The following is a 20271-nucleotide window of genomic DNA, read 5'->3' on the forward strand; positions in this document are numbered from 1 at the left end:
TTTTTGTGTCATTTTAACAGTCGTCTTTCTGAATAATGTCTGTCCCCTTCAAAGAAAGACATATTTATTATTATTTCCAATGGTAAAATGGTACTGCATTTATCAGTCTCTTGTTATTATCTTCTAACATAGTACAGAATGATTTCAATTTTTTTTTTTGTAGCTTTGACATGATAAATATAAGAGTATCTTATATGTTCAGTTCTGCTGACCTTGGTGCTGCAAAAAAGTCAGAGTATAGTGTTGTCCATCATTGAAACATCAATTAAAGTATTTAGATTTTTATCTAACCATTAAAAAAGATATGAAAACTTTAAGGGTCCCCAACCATGTCCCTAGGAATGATGTGATAAAATTTCAGAAAGATCAAAGATGTTTTACTGAAGTTATTGTAAATAAACCCAAGTTAATGGACACCTGCCAAGACAACAGGGCGATGCCTCATATGACCAAAAATTTGTTTGTGGTAGTTTAAAAACTGTGAGCAATTTTCACTAACTTTATACCCACACTCAAACTTAATAATGAACACATTTTGACCCTAAAATTGATTTGGATAAAAATCTAAAATAAGGGGTGTATGATTGGAAAATGTAGTAAAGGTTCTGTGAAACAGATAATAGATGGATACCCCATGCTCCAATATCAATACATGACTGAGTCCATGTTTTGCTATATGCCTCAATATCCATACATTACTGAGACAATGTATTGCTATATGCCTATTTATCCATACATGATGGAGTCCCACGTTTTGCTATATGAAACTTTAAATTTGATTTGGATCAAAATATAAAATAGGGGGTGCACAATGAGAATATGTAATAAAGATTCTGTAAATGTTTCATTAAATTCCATTCTGTGGTGTAGAAGAGATGGGTAACTCTTTGCGTAATGGAAGGAAGGACAAATACCCCTCACTATGGGTTTGGTCTTATTCTTATCCAGTGTTAAATATTTGAAGGTGTGTCTTTCCATTAAATTCAAGAAATTAAATGACCATGATCAAAACTTTGCTGGATGGTCTTTGTCTTCCAGAGGTTTATAAATCTGAAAGATGTCTGTGTGGTTAATAGGGTATATGACGCAACTAAAAGGACTCGTGCATTTTAAGAGTATCTTTTTTTAATACATTTCTCTATGTTAATATTTTAATTGCCACTGCAAATGGAGTTTCCACATAAACAAGTTGTTAGCCAAATTTACAGCTGTCCATTTTGAATGTCTATAGATCAGGATTTTGTTACTGCCATCACTAGAATTGTTTTTATATCTTGCTACACAAAGGTATTATGTAATACCCTTGGCAAAATTTACATATTGTCCTTTTAATATCCCCCCAATGGTTTGCAGATGATAACTTGTGAATGGGTCAATGAATCTTTTTGAAAATTAGCAGTTGTGGAATACCATAAAATACAGATTAAGTTCAATTTTCTACAAAAATGTAGTAATCTAGTAAGATCATATCCCTTTTTTTACCATTCCTTGGTAAGGTATCACTTCATGTTCCACTAATGCCTTATTATAATTTTTTTATTAGGTCTTACATTAAGTGCAGAGTTCTTGAATAGTACTAGTTTCATCAGTTTAACTCCACTCCCATAAAAAAAATATTTACACTGACAAAAAATTCAATTTTCTAACAGATGCAGAGGACACTTTCCTATTGGTGCACCTGGTCCTTGCTCCCAGTTTTTAGTGGAGTCTGCATTGCTCATTTTCTTTTGTTTCTTTGTGTGTTATTTTGGTAACTTCACGTTTTTTGTTGTGTGTCCGTTTTTCTGGTCTTATCTTTATCCTCAGAACATATTCTTTTGATCACCCCACAAATCTTGGTTCCCTTGATTACGCTTACATTATTTGGACTTACAACTTATTCCAAATGACTGATATCTCTGACATGTGTATATCTTTCAAAAAGAATTTGATTTTTTTAGAACTTTAATCAAATTATACAAAGAGAAAGAACTTATTAAAATTGGGGGATAATAATTCATTTCAAGTCTGTTTTTCATAAGCAGACAAAATGAAATAAAAATTATGGAATACTGGAACAAGATTTAATGAAAACTTCAAAATAAATAACAAATCATTATTACAGACAATAGTACTAAATAAACAATTATATAAACTGTCCAATGAAAAGTATCAAAATCATATTTATATATGTTTTATTAATATGACATCAAAGGGTATCCCACTTTAATGTAGGGTGAGAAAATAGGATAACGAGTTCCTCTAAAGAGCAATGATTGTAGAAAAAAATCATTTATACACCAAATGTACTGATATATAGGAAAGGACACCAGATGGACTTATTGAACTATAAATGTACATATAATTCCATCAATTTTTATGCACAAGATTTTTTTCAGTGTTATACATCCTATTACTCTGAAACAAATAATCAGGAATTAATTGGAAAGAGTGAATAACTTAAGTTTTATCATGAGTGATTATGAACACCTATATTTAATGAGTGTAGAACTTGTTCTGCACACAAGTTAAATATTCAACTGATCTTGCTTAAGGTAATCATACATGTATCTTTGTTTTTCATGATAACCAATTGATTATCCTATTTATTATATAGATTTCTCCTTAATTTAATGCTATTTCCAACAAAATTTTTAAATTTTGTAACCAGTCGATCAATATTTGTGTTGAGACAATTTGGCTGGAGGAAGTACCAAAAAAGTACCAAATTCATTTCACAATGTGAACTATCTAAATTGTTAACAAAGAGCACATTTGATAAATCACGACTATCTATATAATAATAAATAAAAATTAAAATTTACTTGTTATTGTATGGAAGGGCCTGCAGACAGCTTACTTTGAAAGTACTTATACATGTGGGTAACAATTTCCTTGGTTTAGGGACAAGCACAAGTTCAAGGATTCTTGAATTAATTTTTTATGATCCTGTCACACATTACAGAGGTAAAGATTAGGAAATACAAGTCAGAGATTTTTAATCTGCAGATGCAGTTACTTGACATACTATACTTGCTAGATAGGACTTACCGCTAGAGTTGTCTCTCTTTTATTTAATCTTAAGATAGTTCGCATATATGCATGACGTGTTAGTACCAATGAGTCGCTTATTAGCTTTAATCATGCGTAACAAATCCTTATGGGAAAATCCCATACTAATATCCGCCATGTTGGTTTCTACGAGACGATTTGTTTACAAACGAAGTTCGTAAGTTCCCGTCGAACTCTGGTGACAATCGTCTGCTTGATCAACTTCTCGGTATTGTACATTGTTCGCGTAAAATAAATCCGAGATATCCGAACTAACGCCGAAATGCATTCTGGGTTCTAAGGTTTTTGGACAAACCATTTAAACGTAAACAACATCTAGCAACCCGATCACAGTAAACATGGCAGACTTTTTACAATGTAAATATTGGCACCGAGAATTAAAATATGACCGGAATTTAATGATTCGATGTTTAGGGAGAAGACGTTTGGCTAAACGAATGAGCAAGTCATTTAAGACAATTTAAACGACGGTAGGTGTCAATAAAGTCGTAGAAAATATTTTTATTCAAATTTTAACAGTATGTTATTTATGTGACGCCGAGTATAGAAGATTATAACTTGGCCATTAATAATTGTTTCTCTAGAAAGATTTTGATGCCATGGAATATAATACACTACTTTTCCACATGCACATTTTCTTAACTGTATAATAATTATTTATCATAAAATATTTGAAAAGAAAAAAGAAAAAAAAAAGGCAGTCTTCCCTATGTTTTTCTTAAAAAGTGGTCTGAGAACCTAGATATTTTTGTATAGTATGGCCTAAAAGCTATTTCTTTATGAATTCTACCAAAAAATAAGTAACTAACATAAAAACTTGCAAACTGTATCTTAAAATACCATTCTGTGTAAGAATAAGGCAATGGGTGGCAATTCATTATTTTCAATTTGGTCTTTAATTTTTCCTGAAGTATCTGTGACATGGATATTGTTTTACTGCTTATCTACAGAATAAGTGAGGAAAAATTTTCCATAGTGCATTTCTATTAAGATCAACCTATCTGAATCAACATCTTAAAAAGGCAAACTTGACAAACACATTAATAATGCAATAAAATCTACTTTTTTTCAATCATATGCCAAAACTAGTACACATATTGCCTGATTCTTAGCCAGAGAAGTACTTAAAGTGTAAGAAATAGCTCAAGACAGGGTCTTATAATACATTACATGTACATGTAAATGAATAATAACCTTTAAAGTCTCATGGGAACTAAACATCAAGAAATCAGATGTTGGGGAAAGAGAAGAAAGAAGTAAGATTTAAGTCACTGATTACAAAAGCCTGAGGATCCAATGACAAAGCCCAATATAACTTTGTCAAGTCGGAAATTAGGAAATAAGGTCAAGCAGAAACTTGTTCTGCCTAAGGAAGATGGAAGATTGGGTTAGATAGTAAGGTGAAAGAATTACAGTAGGTTATTACTAAATGTATTTCAGCTACTAATACATATACTTGTATTACGTATTTTAGTAAGGTTGTACTATGTACAATTTGTACATGTAAAAATTGATATACAGATTATTGTCAGATAATAAATCGTACATTTTGATATGCTAACTTTTCCACTTTCAAAACACACAACACAAAAGAACTCTTAATACATGTAAATGTTATTTTTGATACATTAAAGACAGTAACATATCTTTTGAAAGACAATACATGTAAATACAGTCCACATGTTCTTGATTTTTTGTACATGTACAAAAATCTTGACATAATCTCACAGACTTGCCTGTAGTTTTCTTACAAACAATACATGTGGCAAGACCCTGTATGATACACAAAAGTCAAAAGTAACATCTTTGGTATTACAAAACATCAATTCAACTACTTGATAAAAATGGTCTAAAGTCTTTCCTTTGTAACCGATAACTTTCGTTCTGTGAAATGCCTTAATTAACACAGTAAGCACCAATATCATCATCATCATTATTGAAGAGAACACTTCAGGATAACGGAACATTTCTCATGAGAGAAGATCGTGGTCTTAATCTTGTTCTGTCACTAACTGTACTTGAACTCCTAGTTACTCTGTGTCTTAAAACTTTCTTGTATTGTCTGTCATTAGAGAAATCTGATGTGTACGACTGCCTACGTTTAACAGGTGCAACAGGAGAATCTATTCTGTTTGGACATGTTCTGAAATAAAAAAAAAAAGAGAGTTTCAATTTGGTAATTCAAATATATAATGGTGAATAATACAAATTCATATAAAGATTAAACTGTAAAAACTGAACCGGTTGAAACCTATCATGACTTCATGGTAGAATGTTCAGTGACCTTGGATCTATGAATGTGAAAAGGAAGGAAATTTAGTTTATCCTCGTGACTTAAAATCCAAATTTTCAAATATTAATTCAGTTGTAATCATCCAAAGGCGTTATGAAAGGACATATCCAGGATGGAAACATCACTACATCCCAACAACATTTTTTCTGGCAAGGTGATATTAAACATACATGTACTTATTGTCAATGTACATGTACTAGTATTGAACAGGACACATGCATGATAGGAACTGAAATAAAGGTTTATCACAAATTGCAGTGAGTCTTGATTGATAACATCTATTTAACTTACAAAAGGTGTTCTTCTAATTCCCATTCCCAAACTTCAATTGTACAGCCTTTATTGGTGCATGATCTGATACCAAGACTTCTCTGGCTCTCAATGTTGTCTTCAGGAATTTCTGGTCTGTAAATTGTGATAGCATGTTACATACAAATGTAAAGATCCATTATAAGTTGTAAGCTTCCAGGTTACCGTCTGTGGTTATTTAGACAGTCAGTAGATTCTGTTGGAGGTTGAGGAGTAAGCCAAATCCCTTCAACATATCTACCCATCTAAATAATCAGACGGTTACAGGAGCTTATCACACTTTTGTATGAGTTTGCTCATCTACATGTATATATATTATGGGGAAATAAATTTATCTCTGTATCAAACTATATGTCTTCGAAGTTGTGTTGAATACCTATGTGTCTTGGTGTCCAGGTCAAATGTACACACCGGCCAATGGCATGATTGAACAATCTTTGTCACGACATTCAGCTCTAATTGTTTGAAATTGAACATATAGCGTGCATCATTTTATAGGTAGTGCTATATCAGTCTCATCATTCTCATTGGACAATGGATTTTCTATGTACATGTACATGTACAAGTATATCTACCATTCTCATTTGCACATTGCTGCTTCAGTTATTTGGACCAATGGTTTTATCCAATAATGAGAGGTCAAAACAGTGTTCTCCCCAGGCCTTCCTTAAAGTGCTGTGCTTTACAGTGCTATCGAGATCGGTACTGTGCTATAATGTATCTTGCTACCAGGGCTGCGCTATAAATTTAAACTTGAAGATTAAAAATCAATTACGACAGGAAACGTGTGTGCCCTGAGATCATTTATGGCATCCTAGAAGGTAATTAGCAGTTAACATGCTATGGTCAGTTGATCACCGCGTGACCACACAGGTGTCTGAAGCCTATCCTATGACATTGCCAACAAGATTCTTTAGTAGTAATCACACCTGGCCACAAATTAATTTTAATGAAGGTGTCAATCAAATATTAATATCTGATACTGAACCAAACTGACTATGGTAAAAATTCACTCATCCCTGGCCAAAAGCATGTGGCTATTTATAAATGCAAAGTTGAAAAATTGCACAATCACATGATGTTTTCAACATTAAGAAGCTGATTTACCTTATAAAGAAACATATTAAATTCCCAAACAATATTCATTCCATCAGATACTTCCAAAACACTTTGAAAAGAAAAAGGAAATGGCCGTCTTTTGTTTACATTGCCATGTTTTGTATCAAGAGCACATTTTTTGGCAGGAAAATTAGTTAAGAAATAGATTGTTAAGTCTAAAAATAGTACAGGTGTGGGGAATTTTTTTTTTTTTTTTTTTTTTGAAATCATGAAATGGGGTTTTTGTCATGAATAAACTACATAATATTTAAAAACAAAACAAAACAACTAGTGTGCCAACTTTAAATAACAAGAATAAGATTTATGTTTTTTCCTAGTATAACTGGGTCAACTCCACACTACTTCCTGAAAATTTTCGGAGACATGAATATTACGACCAGAGTAGTCTTTTACATGTACTTGATTAGATAATATATAGATACATTGAAAGTTACTAAGACTAGAAAAAGAGCTTCATAGAGATTGCTCTTAATCAAATGAATATCACATTCAAATGAGCCATTGAAGCCCCAAAAACAAATGAAAAATTGTAATTTCCAAGGGTCTGCTGTCAGCAAAAATTTGAAGCACACTGGGTGTGTATGAATTAGAGGAAATATTTATGAAGAATTACTTATCATAATTTGATAGAATATCTTAATTTTTTCTGTTAATTTAAAAAGGAAAAATAAAAAATGGTATTAAAGTTATAATTACTGCAAAAGAATAAAAAAGGTAAAATATTTACGTACAAATAATTCATGTAAACATAAACAGCAATGTACAAATGTACATTTTTAATACACTGATCAATCTTTATACAATAAATTAAATACAAAGTGGCACGTTTCGACACAGGATATATTATGTTGTGTCACATGCACTGAATACAGCACTATCTGAAAATCCTGGGGAGAACCCTGGGTCAACATAACGCAAATTCGTACAATAAGATTTATTACACACAAAAAAATCAAATGTGTCAATAAGCCGATAAGGAGCAATCCCTATAAAATTTTAAGATGTTCAGTATACAGGAAGCTGATGCCTGACAAAAGCGGCATACCAATTTCCAGTTACCTGATGAAGGGACACATCTCAAGTTGAAAAAAAAAAATTTCAGAGAGCTTTCGAGTGATCTCCTTGGTTAACACAGACGGTCAAGTTTTATTTATCTAAAAATTAATTGATGTCAATATAAAATTCAAAAAAGTTTGAACAGATGCCCCACAGGTGAGATAAAAAGCACTTTGCACACAGGGGATATATACACTACTGTCAACACAAATTTTAATTTCTCCACTCTCCACAGTGGAGTCACCGTTTCCAAAATTGTCTGTAATTAACTTCTCCTGTCTTTATGCCAAGATATTTTATGGTTCTAGTAGAACAAAATATTGAAATCTATTGAAATTTGGCAATTTTATCCTGGTTTTTACTTTGGTGGAGTCACAGTGGAAGACATGAGTGACTCCACTGTGAAGAGTGGAGAAATTAAAATTTTAGTTGATAGTAGCGTACATTTGTAAAATAATGACACTTATATGCACTAATATTGGTAACAGATGAAGAAAAACAGCCAAAAGCAGTATGTTTTCTTATACAACATATCACGGACAGATCGTTTCACCACATGAAAATTCTTACCTCATCACTGGAAAAGCATCATCCCTTAAGCAAGTAGGACATTTCTCCATACTGGGTCTTCTGACATTACCACAGTACAAACAGTCTACACAAATTCTATGTTGACAAATTCCATATACCATCTTTAACTTAGGGCACATACAAATGCCACAATTAAATCTGTAAAAATAAAATCTAACTGATTTTAATAACCAAAAAATAACATGAATTTAATTTGTTTACTTAGAAATTTTAACTGTGGGAGCTAAATTGCATGATTTTTCCCATAATTTAAAAAAATATTTCATTGTTCAACTGACTGTTTATTTAAACTCCTATAATATGGCTAGCACACAGTAAATTTTATCCCACCATTTTTTGTTGTTCCACTGAACTGTTAAACTCTGTCAGCATGCCCATTCACGTACTGCAATATGTTTTTCATGTACAATAATAAGCATGTACATACAATGTGCAATATCACAAGTTAAAACTTTTATGCATGTACAAATGTACATTAACAATATTCTACTTGTATTTTTACTTTGAGTTTCTGGTCTTCTGGAACAATAGTCAATATTCAAGACTAATATAAGATTACATCAAAAGTGAAATATTAGTCTGAGTATCATCATTTTTGTCTGGTAATTTCATTGTCCGCTTTCTATCTGTTTTGGATTGCTGAAGTCGTTTTTAATAGAACTTCTATCATGCATCAAATCTGTAGTAAGCATAAACCAATATGTGCAGAAAAACATTTCCAAACAATATATGTTACATATTAAAATTTTATGCATCTACTCTACTGTGTACTTTTGCATTACAACATCTCCATAACTGAAAAAAACGTATTCGAACCTGTTAAAGACCCTCTGTACCCCAAAACTGAAAGGTCAGGGGGTGCATGAACACCCAAATTAACTAAAACTAGAGGGCATGCTGATTGTGATATCATGGAAAAAAGGGATTTTTCTGTATCAAGAGGACTCTGAAAAAACATGTATGCTTTCAAAGTTCTCAAACAAATCACATAAATTATGTACAGATCAAGATGTTAGTCTGTACATGTACATCCCTTTATATATTTTAAAAGTTTGTATTGCTTTCTATGTAATGTACATGTCTTTCATTCTTATTCAGCTAATTCAGTAAATTAAAAACCAACATTCCTTTTTTTTTTATGAAACACGAGTTAATCTCAAATGAATTAAAAATGTTAGGAAACAAAATTAGCATGTGCAACTCCACTGCCTGGGTCTTACATTGTATATGGACACCATCATAATTCTGCAGTGTATTTGTTCTTGGCCTTACCAGTTGGAGTCATTTTTTTCCTCTAAATTAGGAAAATAATCCAGTTGTTGCGAAAAATACATGTACTTGCTTCAAAGCATGCATAAGTACATTGTATTGATGTTGGCCTATGTACAAATATATGAGATTTACATGTTGTATATAAAAAGTATGAATACTGATTATTCTTTTATAATCTTTTGGGTCAAAATTTTTTTTAAGGTTTAAAAGGATACTGTTTAGAAGACAATTATGTTTTTTGACTTCAATTTTCATATGTTTTTAGATAACGTTTTTTTAGCTAGTTTTATTTCTTTTCACTTTTAATTTTCATTGATAATTTTACATAGAAATCGAATTGTAACCTTGATCTAGTTAAGATAAGATAGTCGTTGTTTGTCTGGTCATCCAGTACTTGGAACTAATTAATTATTTTGATAGCGGTCAGCTGTTTAACATATTTAATGATCTGTATCAGACAGACAATGAGAAGGTAAAAGTTCAAATTGGTAATTTGGGGAGTTACATTTAGGTTAATTGGGTTTATTTGTTCAGATTCGGCACATAATTATGGTCAGTTAGAAATCAGAGTTCGATCGGTAAACATTGTATTCAAATATGTGAATGTATATATTATGTAAATAAACGTAGGATTAGAAAGATCGTTTTTAATCGAAATCATTGTCGTAGACAAAAGTTATAGTGCTCGTCGTCTAGCTTCCCAATTACATAATTGAACAAACAATCGTAAAATCGCTTCCACTGCGTAATCACTCTGCTCCATTTTCTGGTAGCAGAGCGTGGTTAATATGGACAAAACGGACTTATCGAAATCGTATCGAAATTATAATTCATAATCGGAATTAATATTGACATTTAGTGATCGTTTATCGAAAATGAGCAATTGGGAGCTAGATCTTAGAAACGAAAAAATGGAAGAGACAATGATCGAACAACAAAACGAAAAAATCGAGGATATTAAAAAGGACAAGGCAAAAGCTAAATCGGCTTTCACAAAATTGAGACATAACCTTCTCCAGTTAATCGATGAACCGGGCGAAATTCCAGATCGTGATATCATAAGAGAAATAAGACAAAAACTTACAGATGCAGAAGAAAATGCTATGAACATTATGGAATTATTATATGACGAATATAAGAAGAGAAACGAAATATTAAATGTACGGAAAACAGCTAATGAACTAGAACAAATGGAATCAGAATTTTCTGAAGCGATAAATGAATGTCAAAACTTTTTGATAAGTACAAAAGACGGTTCTAGTGTTTCATCGCGTGCATCGAACTATAGAGAAGAAATAGATAGACAAGATGTTCCAGTTACCGACGATAGTGGCGATAGACGTGAAATTAAAGATGACATTGGACAATTAGCAGATCGGATTAATCGTGACATACCAGTTGAAGTTCAAAGTGACAATCGTATCGAAATCGGAAATGACATGTGGAAGCAGTTGAAATGAATTGCGATTCCAATATTTTCGGGTGACAAACGAAGTTATGAAGCATGGAGGGCCGCCTTCATGTCGTGTGTGGACAAAGCGCCGGCTACACCTGAATATAAACTTTTACAGTTAAGACAATACTTATCGGGAGAAGCATTAAAAGTGGTTGAAAATCTTGGATATTCGGAATCAGCGTACGTGGCTGCAAAAGACAGATTGGAGCGTAAATATGGAGGTAAACGACGACAGATCGCACGTTATATAGAAGAGTTAGAAACTTTCAAACCAATTCGAGTGGGAAATTCAAGAGACATTGACAAATTCGCAGATTTAATTGACGTAACTGTTGTGAATCTAAGGGATGCCGGTCGTAGTGAAGAACTTGGTAATGGATCGTTATACAATAAATTACAGCAAAAGTTACCCGAGTCTATGCTTGCGCAGTACCATAGATGGGTATTCGAGAAACGGAGACCGGAATCAGTCGAATCGTTAAGGGAGTGGATAATTCAGGAAGCGGAATTCCAAACTATCGCGAGCGAAACAGTCCGAGGATTAGACAACTTGAACAACAATGACGTCAGGCGTCCCAGACCGGGTACAAACAGAACTTTCGTCAGTAACACTGAAAACACAAATAGAAATGCTCGTAGACGACCATGTAAAGTATGTAATGAACCGCATGGTGTGTGGAATTGCGAAATGTTCAAAAGAATGGATTTGCAAAAAAGGTGGAATGTTGCAAAGGAGCATAAACTTTGCTATCGTTGTTTAGGAGATAATCACCTCGGACAAAGGTGTCCAAGAAGTAGAAGGTGTGGAATCGATGGTTGTAGGGAGCTTCATAATAGAATGTTACATTATGAAAGGATTAACAATTTTAATCAACGCAGGCGAGTGGACAGTAACAATGTGCACAGACATTCAGAAATATTCAAAAGTGTTACAGAGCCGAACACTGAAGGGGAGCGTCAAAACAGAACGATGATCGCTAAAGACCGAGAAAAGGTAAATAATGTAATTTTAAGAACTGTACCAGTAATTGTCAGAAGTGGTAATCGAAAGTTGAAAGTGAACGCACTACTCGATGATGCTAGTACAAAGACTTATATTAATTCGGATGTAGCCGCAGAGTTAGGTCTCCATGGACAGTTACAAACTATGACAGTAAATGTTTTAAATGATGAATGTGAATCGTTTGAAACAATGCCAGTTGAGTTCGAAATTGAAAGTGTGAATGGCAGAACAAGAAATCGAATCGTAGCTTTCACGACAAACAAGGTGACCGGGAATATGAAACATATAGATTGGCGACAGCACAGTTCTAAGTGGGAACATTTGAAAGGCATACAGTTTCCGGACATAGGTTCGAAGCCTAAAGTTGATATGTTAATTGGTTTGGATTATGCCGATTTACATTATTCGTACAAGGATATTCGTGGTAAACCAGGCGAGCCGATAGCAAGATTAACTCCCCTTGGATGGACTTGTATTGGGAATCCAGACACTGATGGCAATCTGACACATTACAATTACACATACTTCGTCGGAAGTATCAATGAATCAAATGAATACGATTTATTGTTAAAGAAATTCTGGGACATTGAACACGTCAAACCTATCGATAAGAATGAGATGTTAAGTGCCGAAGAGAAACAAGCTGTCAAAATCGTTGAACAATCAATGTGTTTCAAAGATGGTCGCTATGAAGTAGCCTTGCCTTGGAAGAGTGACCCTGCTAATTTACCGGACAATTATAATATGGCTTATCGCAGACTTGAGAATACTGAGAAGAGGTTAATTAAGGATGCGACTGTGAAGAACGATTACGTTAAAACTATTGAAAAGTATCTTGACAAAGGTTACGTCCGTAAAGTGCCAGCTGAAGAAGAGGTGCCGAAATCGGGAAAATGGTATTTACCGCACTTTCCAGTTGTAACACCAGACAAGGAAACTACAAAGACAAGGATCGTATTCGACGCGTCTGCAAAGTGTGAAAATGCATCGTTAAATAGTGTCATTCATCAAGGTCCAAAATTACAGAGGGATTTATTTGATGTTCTATTGCGATTTAGAAAGAATCCAGTTGCGTTAGTTTGTGATATTGCTGAAATGTATCTGAGGATAAATATAGCTCCGGTTGATAGGCCATTTCACAGATTTTTGTGGCGCTCAATGGAATTAAATTTAGAACCGGATGAATATGAATTCAATAGTGTTGTCTTCGGAGTTAATTCTTCGCCATTTCAGGCCCAATATGTTGTGCAGAAGCATGCCGAGTGCATGAAAGCGTCGCATCCGCGAGCTGCGGAAACAGTACTTCATTCGACTTACATGGATGATAGCATGGATTCAGTAATGAATGAACATGAGGGAATATTATTGTATAATCAATTGTCGGATTTATGGTGGAAAGCTGGAATGTACGCACGCAAATGGTTATCAAATTCAGAGGCAGTGTTAGATTTTATTCCTAAGGAAGATCGCGCGTCCGAAGTTAATCTTGATGATGGCAGTTTGCCTACTGTGAAAACCTTGGGAATTATGTGGAAAGCGAATGTAGATTTATTCACATTCAAAGCGAATCCTCCAGGCGAGGACTTTGTGTACACAAAGCGAAATTTCTTTAGAAAAGTAGCTATGTTATTCGATCCTCTTGGATTTATTTCGCCGTATATAGTGAGAGCTAAAATGTTGCTTCAAGAAATGTGGTTAACTGGATATAATTGGGATAATTTACTAGACGAAAATTTAATATGTAAAGCAAAATCTTGGTTTAAAGAGCTAAATGATTTGAATCAAATCAAAGTTCAAAGGTGTTTACAAGTTGTGGATCAAAATGAGGAAATTATTCATACTAATATTCATACATTCGTTGATTCGTCTGAAGAAGGATATGGTGCCGTTTCGTATATGAGAATCGAGTATAAGAGTGGATTAATTTCGACAAGGATTATTGCATCGAAATCGAAAGTTGCACCAATTATTGCAGTTAGTATTCCGAGATTAGAGTTGATGGCTGCTGTTTTAGGATTAAAACTTGCACTTTCCATTGCGGAGCCGCTTAGAATACCGACGGAACAACTTGTGTTTTGGTCAGATTCTATGGATGTTTTATGGTGGATACGTGGTCGAAGCAGAGACTTCAAGCCGTTTGTCGCGAACCGCATTGGAGAGATACACAGGGCTTCGAGTCCAACACAGTGGCGCTACGTACCAACGAAAGAAAACCCCGCGGATCTGGTATCGAGAGGCAGGACTGTTATTCAGCTGAAATCGGACATTATATGGTGGGAAGGTCCAGACTTTCTATCAAAACAAGAATGTGACTGGCCTGAATGTCGTATTAACAAAGGACTATCGTGCGAAAAAGAAGTTAAAAGCGCTAAATCGGGTGCTAAATTAGAGACTGCCAAGGACAGTGAAATATTTACAATGAAAATTGTGTCTGTATCGGAGAAGGATTGGCGTTTAAATCCAGAACATTATTCGAGCTGGTTGAGACTCGTTCGTGTTTGTTCATGGGTTAACAGATTCGTTGAAAATTGTAGACTTACGCGTGACTTGCATAGAAAAGGTGGACTTAGTGTAGATGAAATCGAAGAGGCAGAGACTCAAATCGTGCGCGACGCGCAGAGGTGTGAATTTCTAGAGGATTATAATTCAATTATGAAAGAAAAACAGTTACCGTCGGGCAGTAAACTTCTAAGTTTAAAACCGAAAATCGATGAATATGGACTACTTAGATGTGACGGGCGTCTTGAACATGCAGATTTCTTGCCGTATGACACTAGGTATCCTATAATACTTCCGAGGAAAAATCGCGTGACAAGACTAATCGTGAAATACTACCACGACAAAGGTAGACATGTGTGCGGGACAAATCAAACATTATCCATGATGTCATCTAAATATTGGATTATATCCGCCAGAGAGGAAATACGCGAGTGTGAAAATGAGTGTTATACGTGTCGTAAGAGAAAGGCAAAAACAGCAGAGCAAGTAATGGCTCCTTTACCGGACATTCGTTTCAGAACGCCATTACATGCATTTGCGCGTATCGCAGTGGACTATGGTGGTCCATTTATAACAGTGCAGGGTCGAGGAAAGAGACGTGAAAAGAGATATTTGTGTTTATTTACGTGCTTGGCATCGAGAGCCGTGCACTTGGAAGTTGCTTTTGGACTAGATACTGACTCTTTTCTTAATGCGTTTTATAGAATGGCCAGTAGACGTGGAATGCCACAAGAAGTTGTTTCGGACAATGGAACAAACTTTATCGGTGCAAACAAGGAATTACAGGAACTGGTTTCACTATTAGATAAAGACAAAATATGTGACAATACGTCGAATAGAGGTGTGAAGTGGCATTTCAATCCTCCTCTCGCGCCTCACTTTGGAGGCGTACATGAAACGATGATAAAAGCCGCAAAGAAAGCAATTTATTCCATATTAGGAAATGCGGACATTACTGACGAAGAGTTGTTAACTGCATTTATTGGTGCCGAAGCAGTCATTAATTCGCGTCCGCTTACATACCAGTCGGCAGATTCCAGAGATGACTTACCGTTAACGCCTAACTATTTCCTACATGGACAAATCGGAGGAGCGTTTGCACCAGAGACCGTTGATACAACTGACTTTAACCCACGTAAACGATGGCGTCGAATCCAGGAATTAGACATTTCTGGCAAAGATGGATTAAAGAGTGGCTACCAGGACTAAATAGAAGACATAAATGGACTGAAACTGAAAAGGACTTGAAACCCAATGACATTGTGCTTATAATGAATCCCAATCTTCCACGAGGACATTGGCCGTTAGGCAGAATCATCGAGGTGTACTTAGGAAAGGACAATCATGTTCGAGTCGCCAAAATTAGACTTGGACAAACTGTTTTAGTACGACCAATTACCAAACTGTGCCCGTTGGAAGTTAATTGACTTAAATTTAACGTGCAATAACTATCAAGAAGCAGTGACTTTAATTTTCTCCGTTTACATGGACTATCGCTATAGTTATGAATTATAGACTATCGAATATTTTCATTTATTTCGTTTTATTTTTTTATTTTTTTTGTTGTTGTTGATTGGCTATGCTCAATCAAGAAGGGGAGAATGTTTAGAAGACAATTATGTTTTTTGACTTCAATTTTCATATGTTTTTAGATAACGTTTTTTTAGCTAGTTTTATTTCTTTTCACTTTTAATTTTCATTGATAATTTTACATAGAAATCGAATTGTAACCTTGATCTAGTTAAGATAAGATAGTCGTTGTTTGTCTGGTCATCCAGTACTTGGAACTAATTAATTATTTTGATAGCGGTCAGCTGTTTAACATATTTAATGATCTGTATCAGACAGACAATGAGAAGGTAAAAGTTCAAATTGGTAATTTGGGGAGTTACATTTAGGTTAATTGGGTTTATTTGTTCAGATTCGGCACATAATTATGGTCAGTTAGAAATCAGAGTTCGATCGGTAAACATTGTATTCAAATATGTGAATGTATATATTATGTAAATAAACGTAGGATTAGAAAGATCGTTTTTAATCGAAATCATTGTCGTAGACAAAAGTTATAGTGCTCGTCGTCTAGCTTCCCAATTACATAATTGAACAAACAATCGTAAAATCGCTTCCACTGCGTAATCACTCTGCTCCAGATACCACAAAAAGTTCCACCCGAGACTCACACATTTTAATGCTGATTCTGCAATCTACATCAGTATTCTAGGAATTTTGAAAATTCTAACTTTCCAAAGGAAAGTTCCATATGAAAATTGCTTTCCATTTATCAAAATCTGCTTTTGAAGCTTACAATGTCATATGAAAAATTCTTAAATTCCTACTTCCCGAAGGAAAGAAGCAGTTAAGAAGTAACTTTCCCTCACCCAAATTTCACTTGTCTCGGGTGACAGGAAAGGTGAATCCTAGAACACTGTACATGTACATTGTATGTTTTTTTCCCCTTTGAACTTTCAAACTTTTGCCAAATCTCATCCATTTGCATCTTGAAAGCTTTTTAACTCTGAGCATATATGACAAAAGTCCATAAAAACATGAGGTTCACTTAGGCATTTTATAATCGGACATTTAGGGAGGCTACCAAGCAAAATAAAAAATAGCCTTCCAAAACATCATCATTATTTGTACTGATTCAGCATATTCTTACTTAAGGCCAACAAAATTTAATACAAATATAGCTGCATGTAGATTTTCATCCAGGGGTCCAAAAAAAGTGGGGTGGGTGAAAGGATTTTATTTTTTTGTCCTTAGACTTGTCTACAATCACAAGATGCAGACGGAATTGTCATTTTAAACCATTAAACACCTATAACATACATAGAGAAATCTTTTTTCCGTACATATTGATATTTAACCATGTTTTATGGTCCTACATGTACCATCCTCTTTTTAAAACACCATTTTAGTTACAAGGATGTGTAATAAACACTTTGAAACTGTACCACATCGGACACTTCCACACAAAAAAATCCCCAAATCATAAATTTGACCAAAAAAAAAAAAAAAAGAAGAAAAATCAGGGTGTGTGGGGGTGAAAATCTACACTACACTCAGGGACATTTGTTTCTCTAACACTCAAGTCTGACCTGCATGAAACAAAGTGTTACACCGACATATTGAGTGTTCACCACCCAAATTCCACCTAGTCAACACTGACAGTTTGTATATTGTAATAGTCGTAAAATTCAATGAAGCATAATGGGGAATTCATTGTAAGATACAATGTATATTCTGTTTCTGTGGTAATTCGAAGCACTCCAGTTAAGATAAAAAATTAGTCATGTCATTAAAAATTCGGCATTATCTATTTTTTTTTATTTTGTACATGATAATCATTTGTTGATGTGTTATTTTTTATTTACAGCTACATCTAATAAGTGGGAGATATAGAAATATTACTTCGTCCTTTTATCAAGTAATAATGCAATCTTTTGATATTTCAATTTTGCACTTTTAAATTTATAATTACTATTGATAATTATAAATAAAACGCTTCGAAAATATTGATTGTTGTAATCTGATTCGAGTGATGGACTTGTAAAAACAGTCTGGTGACGCTTTTAGATCTTTTCTGATAGTTTTAATAATTGAACAGCTTTTCCAGAAATAAAAGAAACTAATTACAAGTACCAAGACATCCATAAAATGTGTACACAAAAACTGTAAAGCCCTTAATCAGGACTGCGAACATTGTCAGTAAAATTATAAATAACAATACATTGTCCAAACGAGGATGAGACAGCGACCTCAGCCGGTAGTTTTCTACTGCTAAAATGCTGCAAGTTAACTCAGAGACATTTCTTATTTAATGTACGTTTCAAATACAACCTACATATATCTTTATTTTGAAGATAAAATTTGTTAAATGATTTCGAACTTTCATTGACGCTGACTGATGTTAACTCCTGTATAAAAATAATCCCAGGACAAACATCGCACATATATAGTTGTCTTTTTTATAGAAATTTACATGCAAATGAACACATTGTTTTCAATGTCTCCATTGTGTGTCTGGTTATCAAATGGACTGCAATAATTATAACTCAATACCGAACAGTTACGAAGTAAGTATCAATGATAAATGTCTTTTAAAGATTTTCACATTATATTTGTCAATTGTTAATACCACATGCTAATCGTCTCAACCGCTGTTTTGTGGTGCCGACTGCTTGAATTAATTGACTCGTGTTACTAGTATAGATTTCGGCGATTAGATTAAGAATTTTCACAAGTTCCTTGGACTCCTCAGATGTGATTGTTAGGGGTCTCCAATGAATTTTGGAGGTCAGTGACCTGGGATCTCGGGTACTAACATGACTAACGTCCACGTTGTCGGACATCAATGAAATTAACTTCACCATGTTGGGTGAATTTCACACCCAGGTCAGTGATTCTCCATACACAATTAACAACCAGAATATACGATGTTCCAGATTGCTGGGTGTAACACTCACATTTTATCATGAAAAAGTCTGACTGACGTGGTGTTTCACCAATTAACACTGATTTAAAACTCCTACTTGAGTGTTAGAGAAACAAAAGTTGTTGAGTGTAGTGTATCAACTAATTTAATTTAATTGGCCCAACTAAAAATAAACCTGGAAATAAATAAATTTGTGCTAAATCTTACTTTCTGAATGAGAGACACACAATTTGAAGCTGATTTGGCAGTATTTCCTTTGATCTTTCAATCTTTTCAGCCAAATCTCACACACTAATTTGGCATCTAAAAAACCTTCTTGATGACAGTCCTGTTATATATTTTGATCAACCAGTTACAAAATGAAAAAAATAATGAGGTGAACAGGTTCTAATGGACCTTGACTACTTTACAAAATTGACCTGTATAGTTAGTGGCAAAGGAAGCACTGAATAATTAGACACAATTTTATGCTGATCTTCAAGAAAGGGGGTGCGACCCTAAGTTTGTTCTTCAAATAGTCACAACACAAGCGGCATCTCTTAAGTTTTCCAATTCAACCAGATTTCAGACTTTCAGGTCCAAAAAACGGTCGAGAACGGAGGGATAACCCGTTTTTGCCGTTATGACGGAACAAAACCGATGGCAAGAACGAGGCACATTGAGATATTGACTATAAACAACATTGAATTCATTAAAATTTGATGGTGTTACCAAAATATACCTTTGCTCATATGTATTCTGGATGTTTTCTAATGCAGAAGAAGTTCTTCTATCCATATTCTAAACAAAAGTATTCGATCAATCGATAAAAGATGATCAACGTTACGAAGTTGTTGTTTTGGGCTTCGCGCTTGGGAAACACGTGATGACCGTATAACTGTTTCATTGGATGTTCGAATCCGGTGACAGCTGAAATCAGATCACCAGGAACTTGACATGTATTCCTACCTGATTGAGCAAAAATCTACTAATTAAATTCTAGGTAATGTGATAACACTAGGTGTATCTCGCTTTTATTCAAAGCAGTCAGAAAATATAAAATTTATTGAAAGTATTTGATTGTTTTACTGAATTTTCCCAAATGTGCTAGAAAAAAATGAAAAAAAATGCTTGAAATGAGTTTTTAGAACTGTAATACAAACTATAATAAAGTCCCTGAACTTACTGAATGAGTATTTTCATTATGG

General features: G+C 34.2%; 1 protein-coding gene across 1 annotated transcript; it reads right to left on the reverse strand.

Annotated features, from left to right (window-relative positions):
- Positions 1-4861: 4861 nt before the first annotated feature.
- Positions 4862-19957, reverse strand: LOC148625692 (uncharacterized). The gene is made up of 4 exons (XM_088569385.1): positions 19806-19957; positions 8399-8557; positions 5636-5749; positions 4862-5194 (listed from the first exon to the last, which is right to left on the reverse strand). Exons 1-4 carry the CDS (start codon positions 19859-19861, stop codon positions 5002-5004), a joined length of 522 nt encoding a protein of 173 aa, XP_088425511.1. The 5' UTR covers positions 19862-19957; the 3' UTR covers positions 4862-5001.
- Between the last annotated feature and the right edge of the window lie 314 nt (positions 19958-20271).

The sequence above is a fragment of the Perna viridis genome, chromosome 2 (genome assembly GCF_037379345.1).
Source record: "Perna viridis isolate PV_CMFRI_1.1 ecotype Kerala chromosome 2, ASM3737934v1, whole genome shotgun sequence".
Lineage (NCBI taxonomy): Eukaryota > Metazoa > Mollusca > Bivalvia > Mytilida > Mytilidae > Perna > Perna viridis.